The sequence below is a fragment of the Larus michahellis genome, chromosome 3, assembly GCF_964199755.1.
Source record: "Larus michahellis chromosome 3, bLarMic1.1, whole genome shotgun sequence".
In the NCBI taxonomy this organism is placed as follows: domain Eukaryota; kingdom Metazoa; phylum Chordata; class Aves; order Charadriiformes; family Laridae; genus Larus; species Larus michahellis.
Window position 1 is genome coordinate 41,284,183 of NC_133898.1, and position 8,369 is coordinate 41,292,551.

The 8,369-nt window shown below is 43.9% G+C and overlaps 1 protein-coding gene across 1 annotated transcript; it reads right to left on the bottom strand.

Moving 5' to 3' along the window:
* Positions 1 to 315: 315 nt before the first annotated feature.
* Positions 316 to 4,547, bottom strand: NANP (N-acetylneuraminic acid phosphatase). The gene is made up of 2 exons (XM_074579889.1): positions 4,347 to 4,547; positions 316 to 4,182 (listed from the first exon to the last, which is right to left on the bottom strand). The coding sequence occupies exons 1-2, from the start codon at positions 4,434 to 4,436 to the stop codon at positions 3,487 to 3,489; spliced, it is 786 nt and encodes a 261-aa protein (XP_074435990.1). The 5' UTR covers positions 4,437 to 4,547; the 3' UTR covers positions 316 to 3,486.
* Positions 4,548 to 8,369: the final 3,822 nt, after the last annotated feature.

Genomic DNA, 8,369 nt, shown 5'->3' on the forward strand with positions numbered 1-8,369 from the left:
GACGTCAGGACACGTAGGCATATCTGAACTGGCACTCAGCTTGGCAAGTCAGGTCCAACTAGCAATGAACTGCAGACAGGAATTCAATAGACACAGTCTGGCCAAGAAACTTCATAAATACATAATTATGTTTCAGCCTCTGTTTGAAATGATGGAAACTACACCCAGTTACCACATCTAAATGTGAGGTCACAGATTTTGAAGGCTGATTCTGTGCTATTTTAAAGAACGAACAGAACTCTTGCCCTTTATTGTAAACCTGGTCACAAACATCGTTATCCATAGTAATACAGAGCATTAAAATAAATGTTTTATAAACAAAATACTTTTATTAGACTAGTACATGGGCTATTTTAAATCAAGAGTTAAAACACAGGTGGTACCAAACTATTGTTTCAGTTCATTTCACTAAAGTCAAAGTTTCTGTAGGTTAACCTCAGGAGATAACATTTATCTGAAAAAAAATAGAACTTTCTTAAAAATATAGATGGAATTACTTTTTCCTCTTTTTATTTAGTGTGTTTCGGCAATATAAACTAGACAACTTTGCTAATAGAGCATAACACTAAGCAAAATCATAGCTGAACTGGAACTGAATATAGACTGTTTTATTGATCTATTCCTGCTTCTGATGTGACAATTATCCCATCACTACATTTATGTTTCCATTTCATTAAATATAATTATTTTTCATTAGGCTTTCTGTAAGAGCTCCATCCAAGAAAAACACCTTGAGTATTTAGAGATACTCCAGACACCTAATCCAGTTTATTGGGTAACTGCTTCTAAGAAGAACCCTAGATAGAAAAATCACTTCTACTGTTTCTTCTTGTTTTATAGAAGCATCATAACACTGTTGCCCGATCTGGACACTGGTAGTCACATCCAGCCTGGTACAGAACCCAGCAATGGAAAAAATATACTCAGCTGTGGCCTCTGCAGACCACACTATCACCTGAGTGTTCAGTTACAGTGGTTTTTCATAGATTTAAGAAAAAGACTGGCCACGTGCAAAACAAAGAGCAGCCTCTTCTAAAACAAGAGACCCTCGGACCCTTTATACAATAAGCAGGCTCAACATCCTACTTCAGAATGATGCAGTGGCAAGAGAATATGAGCCTCAACTTATATATCCTTCAAGGCCACAGACAGAATTGTGAATTATTACTATTTGTTGTTTTAAATCACAGAAACCTCATTCTAACCTAAATTCTATTACCCTGATGCTGTGCAAACACTGCAGAGTTACACTGCAGCTTCTCTGGGATGCTGTTGTAAGCAAAGTTGTTGCTTTTGTATCAGACAGTATGGTTAAAACAGATCACTTCAAATGCATTATCTTTTCAGGGATCCATCTAACCTTTTGGATATGGTTCTATTTTTACACAGTATTCCTCATAGGCTCAGTGATCTTTATTATTTTTCTCTCGGTCCTTGATTATAAGGAATGTTATTAGCAACGCTTTGCTCATCAGCTAAACCAGCAACCATTTTCATGCTCTTCCAAACGCAAAACAAAATCTTAAATTAGGCTTCTTACTTCAGTAAAGGTGTGTCAAGTCAGTCCCGCTGGCTCATGTTACATGTGGCAACTTAGTATACCACTGTAATTGGATTATTTTTAGCATATGCCCATTTCCTCAAAGGTACAGGTGGGGCCTGCCTCTATTCTCTTCATTGATCTCAAAGGTCTTGGCTAGATAAGATGAAGAACCTGGACGGCTTTACCTTTTTTTAAGGGACAATTGGATGAAAGGGGTTCAAACTTCAATGAGTATTTCCTTTTTTTTTTTCCCCACCCTCAATGTAGGAGCAACATATTTTGGTGCAACCTAAACTCTTTGACAAATAATTCAATCCATATCAGTAATAGCCTCCTCTAAACTGAATCTGTTATCCTGTGCAAGACTTAAATACGTTAACTTAGATTTGTGTCAAGTTAAACAAAGGAAACTTTCTTGCATGTAGGATTCCTTCTACACACCCATTTCCTGGTAGGTTTCTGTACTTTTTGCTGACCTTTTATTGCTGCCCACAAGACAGACACTCTTCTGCCAGCACCTCAATATCCCTGCTCTCAAAAGATTTGTCATGGATTTATACTGAAGTATAAAATGCGATTGCTCAGATATTGTCATATATCCGGCCCAATATATATATATAGAAAACAGATTTGGAAAAACACAGGTTTTCCAACAAGTGTTTACACTTCCATTTAATATGGGAATACTTTCCCATTATATAGTAATAATATGAAGTACAGAAAAAAAAAATTATTAAGATAATGATCTGGGAAAGAGAAATCTCAGTGTTTTAAGAGAGTCATCTCCTGCATCTAGTGGAAACAGCATATATGCTTTATATATTTAAAATTGTACATAGTACCGTAATACATATGACATAATTTTCCAGTTTCCTGGAAGGGAGTCATGAAAGCCATTTACAAACAACTAGCTCATATTTTCTCCAGAGTAGATCACATGAAATACATGTAGAAACTGGAGTAAGGAGGGATTGTGTAGCAGTGCCATTAAAACAGTCCAAAAAAGCACTGATCCTGCAGTTGAATCTGAGTAGTCATACACCTGAGCAAGATCAAGAACAATTTCTCCAAAAAGTCTGATCAAAATCCACTAATAAAATCAGACAGAACAATAATAGTACCTTTTAAAGAGTTTGACAATACAGTAAGAACATCGAAAATATCTCTGTTTTATCAATTACATTCCAACAAAAATCATAATCTGAATTACAAGTATACTGCATAGCTGCGTAAGCACCAAGATAATAAAAGGTAAAAACTTATCCATCAAGTCCCTCTGATAAATGGTCCCCTACACAAATGCAATTTTTAAATTTATATTTATGTACTTTTGGCAAGAGGTACAGATTCCATAAAAGAAAAATCACTGCAAAGCCTGAAAAAAAATTCTACAACTTGAAAAAAAGATCAAAGGTAGGGCATTTTCTAGTGGTCTGATACATGATAAATTCTGCCAATAAATTCTGGTTTTAGAAATGGCAAAATTCACTCCAGTTCCTGAGATAAACTGCAGATCAATTGTGAAGATTTACCAGATCGTACCACACTCTCTTTCTCACCTTCTTTTACACACTGCAAACAAGGTTTGAGCTGATGCTTCTGCTAAACTTACAAGTCAGCAAAGCATGTGAAAGATCAAAACATTCAAATTTTCTTTTCTGCTACAAAAACAAGAGACTGGCGATGTAGGTCAGAGACAGATAGACTTTAGCCACAGTCTGTCAAAATAATTTCTAGACAGAGGCAGTTCTTTTAAATTAGCTGCACTTGCATCTTTTAAATTAATCTAATTCTTTGTTTCTATCCTGTTTTCACTGACAACTGTGCTTTTACTCATCCATCTGCTGTTGAAGAAAGCATACCGAACACGAGTTCAAAATCCTAGGGTCGAATCTTTTAAAAGAGCGTGAGTCACCTAACTGCTCAGCACGTCCCTGGAACCGTCAGTGTGCTTCATTACCACTAGCCGTATAGTCAGTTCCTAACTTAGAATTAATTTTGTGCTCCATCTTCTGTAAAACTGCTGGAAGATCCAGAACAGAAGAAATGATATAATGAGGTACTGGGGAGATATCTACCGGGGTAGTCATTGCTTTGTTCAACCAGACAGTCGCCTGCAAGCCGGCGTTCAGGCCTCCTTGAATATCTGTGTCTAGAGAGTCCCCAACCATCACACACTCTGCCGGCTGCACCCCCAGGAGGTCGCAACAGTAATGAAATATGGATGGGGCTGGTTTCTCTTCTTTCTGCTCTCCCCCCACCACAATGGCGTCGAAGTAGGGCTGGCAACCGCAGGCTTCGATCTTTTCCCGCTGCGTCTGCTTGTCGCCGTTGGTCAGGAGGAGCAGGTGGAGGCCTTTCCGCAGCTCGGTGAGCATGCCCCGCGTGTCCTCGGACAAGGTGAGGTGCTGGAGCCGGGTTGTTTTCCACAGGAAATAGCACTCGGCGGCCAGGTGCCGGTTGGCCTCCCCGCCGGTGGTCTCCTGGATGGCCTCCTCCCAGTGGGAGATCCGCAGGTCGGTGATGCACATCTTGGCGGGGTCGTGGCACTCCTTGAGGAGCTTGGCCTGCACCTTGTCGCAGATGAGGCGGGCCTCCCCCTCGCCGTAGTGGTGCTTCGACTGCAGGGCCTTTATCACCTGCAACAGGCGAGAGAGGCCCTCGTCAGCCCGCTCCCACCGCCGTTAACGGCCGCTCTGCGGCTCGGGTCGGGGCCGGGCAGGCGGCACGGCGGCCGCTGCCCCCGGTGCCGGCGGGGCCGAGGGGGTGAAGGGAGGGGGGGGACACAGGACAAGGGCAGTACCTCCTCGATGGCGCGCCGCCCCGCCGCCGCCGTGTCCACCAGCGTGTTGTCCAAGTCGAAGAACACCGCCTTGACGCCGTGCGCCCCCATGGCGCCGCCTCTCGCGGGAGCCGCCCCGCTCTAACGGCCGAGCCGCCGGGGCGGAGGGAAGCGCCCCGACCGCCGCCACAGCCGCCCGTACCGGGGCGCGGCAGGGGCGGGGGCGGCCGGGGCCGGCCCCGGACCTGCTCCGCCCTTCGCCGGAGCTAGGCGGGGCCTCGGCCGGCGGCGGGGTGTCGCGTCAGGCCCGTGAGGCCGCGGGCGGCGGGGAGGAGTGGCTGTTTCGTCGCGCTGCCGTTAAACGCGCTCCCCGGTGGGGGCTGTGGGTGGAGCCCGCTGGGAGAGGAGGGTGGAAAGGGCGCAGGGCCCTGGAGCGGGGTTGTGAGGAGACCCTGCCGGGATCCCCGGGGGTTGGGGGTGTGCTGGGGCGGGCTGGGGGAAGAAGGGCGGCTTGGGGAGCTGCAGCGCCCCGGCTGCTGCCGTGTCCGTGTGGCGGGGTTGCTGTCTCTGTTCAGGGTAGGTTTCTGGGTGAGGTAACCGAGAGCCGGCGTCTGGTTTGGAGAGTATCTGTTGAAATGCTGCCAGGGGACAAGTTTGCCGCGAAAGGATTTTCAACGCCCCGCAGGGTTTCCACCCGGGAGGGGCCGCGGGGCGGCCCCTGGGCCTGGCTGCGTTACTGCGGTCATGACCGCGGCCGCCGTCACGGGTGAAGCCTGTTACCGCCCTTAGGAAGCATTAGCTGGAAATTCTCTTCAGGGTGTTGCTGCCTGTTGCCCAAAGATGCCGATCCCCGTCGGTTTGTACTCCGGAGTATTCCTTAAACAGGTGTTGGTGAAAAGGGACCTGCACTGGGAGGAGGACACGCACACACGAGATGGGGTTCAATTCAGTGTGCAGGTGCAGCACCTTTCCTGGTTCCACTGTTGCCTTCTGAAGCATGTCCTCCTGCAGAGTCACCTGGGGGCAAAGCAAGCCATAGTCCTTTCTGCAGCACCAGGATGATTTGTTTGTGATAAAGTCAAAGCCAATGACTCCGCTAGAAACACTTCGGTATTTGGAGAACTGGTATGATATTAGAATGTTTGAAATTCCAAAGATCAATATTTTCTAGAGCAAATGAGTCAGAAACCTTTTGGGCCTTCATCCAAATGCCTATGATAGAACAGGTTTTACAGTTGTATGTACAAATCTGCGGTTTCAGAATAGGTCATTTTCCTGAGGGTGAATCATAGAACAGTTTGTGTTGGAAGGGACCTTAAAGATCGTCTAGTTTTGACCCTCCCTGCCTTGGGCAGGGACACCTCCCACTAGACCAGGCTGCTCAAAGCCCCATCCAGCCTGGCCTTGCATGCTCCCAGGGGTGGGGCATCCACAGCTTCTCTGGGCAACCTGTTCCAGTGTCTTACCACCCTCACAGTAAAGAATTTCTGCCTGATATCTAATCGAAATCTACTCTCTTCCAGTTTAAAGCCATTACCCCTTGTCCTATCACTACATGCCGTTGTGAAAGGTCCCTCTCCAGCTTTCTTGTAGGCCCCCTTCAGGTACTGGAAAGCTGCTATGAGGTCTCCCCGGAGCCTTCACCAGGCTGAAAAACACCAACTCTCCCAGCCCATCTTCACAGGAGAGGTGCTCCAGCCCTCCGATTGTGAAGTTTAACAGCCGGCTTGATTTCTCAAGTAATATTCCCACTGGTCTTTGACAATGGGTTTTGATAAACACAGTATCTTTTTTTTTTTTATCAGCCAGCAAGAAAATTTTGTTCATTTGATTTATGTTAATACTGCTAGTATCGATTAGACATTAATAATTAAACACCGTTCACAAAGCCAGAGCAAATTTTGTATCTTACCAGAGAAACTGGAAGTTTGCTACAGGCCAGTTTCAGTTCTGAAAACTGCACCTTTGATAGCAATCCCCTTGTCTGATAAAAGACGTTGGGTCACGCATAAGGCCAAAAAATTCGTGCCAAAGAGCTTGGTGCATGGCAAGTAAAACTACAGAAGGCAGGCATTTAAAGGAGAGGGAGGGATTCTGGGAAGAAACAGACATGGCTAAGGATCCTGTAGTTAAAGAAATAGGAGGAGTTTTAATAAAATTGCTCTAGTTGACATGGAATAAAATGTGCTACTTTGATTTGATAAAACAGAAAAAGTGTTAGGCATGTGGATTTCATGTGCCTCTACTGAATTACTGTTTTTCCAGAGTTTACACAGAAGAGTGGTTAAAAATAGCTGAATTTCTAGGATTCTCTCTGCTTAAGAAGATGCCATCTGTTTCAGACAGTCCTGCATTCCAGTGGATTCTATGAAATGCATACCTTTCAGAAAAGATACGTTTACCTAAAAGTAATCTTTGTGCTTTCTTTGACAGTTGGTCAAAGAGGTCCTAAATGGAAAATAAATGTCTTAGAAGATTTTATAAGATATATGTATCTACTAGAAGCTTTCATATACAGAATTGAAGCAGTTAAACCATGGATTATAATTATATTTTAAACGTACTTTTATTATTTTCATTTTTCTCATCAGCTGGCTGTGTGTGGAAAACTTCTGTTCACTTCAGAGTAGGCCTGCAATTGTAAAATGTGCTTTCGTGTATACTTGTAAAAGTCACTGCAAGGTTGTTTAACTTCAGCCAGCCGTTTGCCATGCTGTATTTGTGTGAACCCCATGGCTAGCAAATCAGGCTACTCATCACAGCTTTTTCTATCAACATTTCAGCATACGTGATCTGCGTGCCATCTTCTGCTTTCGGACATGCCTGCTACTTTCTCAACCTTCTTTCTGCAGGCTCCCTAAAGGCTAGAAATGCCTCACAGAAGCTCAGAGCCAGGAAAAGAAAGGTGATCAGAAACCTAACTAGGAGCCAAGCTGAAACACAAGGTGTGTTGCACATTCTGGAAGTGATAATGTAAGAATGCCATTTTGGTGTCTTTAAATGAGGTTATGGAATTATGGAATTAAACATCGCGTTATGGAATTGCTCAACGTGGATTTTAACAAGGAAGAATGTCATGCACTTTTTCAAAGAAAGCCTGTTTTATCCATCCATATAAAAATGATAATTTGTGAATTATGTGACTCGTATCATGGTTTGTCCTTTTTTTCTACAAGATGATTATACTTAGAAGTTCAGCATTTTGAGGTCTCTGATGTTTTTCTCTGCATCCCCACTGGCGGCTGAATGGATTCCTTGTTGTTTGTGTCAGCGCTATGGGAGAGCAGGTGTGCTTCCTGGGTGCCGGTGGGTGCCATTTCCCCATAGTAAGGATGAGACCTAAAGGTTACCGTTGCCTTCCTTCTCTCCTCTATAGCTTTCTGGTTTCTCCCAGAGAGCGATCTTGCAGGGGGTAGGGGTGGGAATTGAAGCACAGTCCAATAGGCTATGTATCTGTGATCAGGAGTAGATGTTGAGTGCACACAGTGAAACACATCTGCTCCGTAGATATGGCCTCTGGAATCTGATTTTGGAGATCTCTTTTCTGTCCTGCTTTTATATTCTGTGCTGCTTCTCCAGAATATAGTATGGATTTTGTGGGTGATTTTTTTTTTTCTTTATCCCAATAAGAGACTTACTATGAAGTGCCTGAATGTTCAATGATACCCATAGTGTATTTTAAGTTTAAAGAAGGGTTAAACAATGAGAGAAGAGAAATTGCATTTGTGTTGGAGAAAGTTATTTGTTGTTTGACACCAAAACTGGACTGTGAGTTTAAAGAGACCTGAGCAGGCTGAGTGGATTGACTAACAACAGTCGTCTCCGATAAATGCAGACAATCCAGACTAGAAGAAAAAATTCCTAAGTTACATTTTTAATTTTTTTTTTCTTTTTAGCTTTTCTAAATTCAGTATGTGCACTTTGGCATGATCGGTAAAAAGTAGAAGACCACCTCTGTAAAATCAGCTCTTATCAATACAGGAGGAAAGTGATGAAGCACCGTGTAAAAAAAAAAAAAAAAAAAAAAAAGTATGTTGAATTTTT

Excerpts from the sequence above, each read along its gene's own strand:
- NANP (XM_074579889.1), bottom strand. The coding sequence starts at position 4,436 with ATGGGGGCGCACGGCGTCAAGGCGGTGTTCTTCGACTTGGACAACACG. Across the intron at positions 4,183-4,346 it reads GGCGGCGCGCCATCGAGGAG|GTGATAAAGGCCCTGCAGTC; the intron begins GTACTGCCCTTG and ends CGCCTGTTGCAG.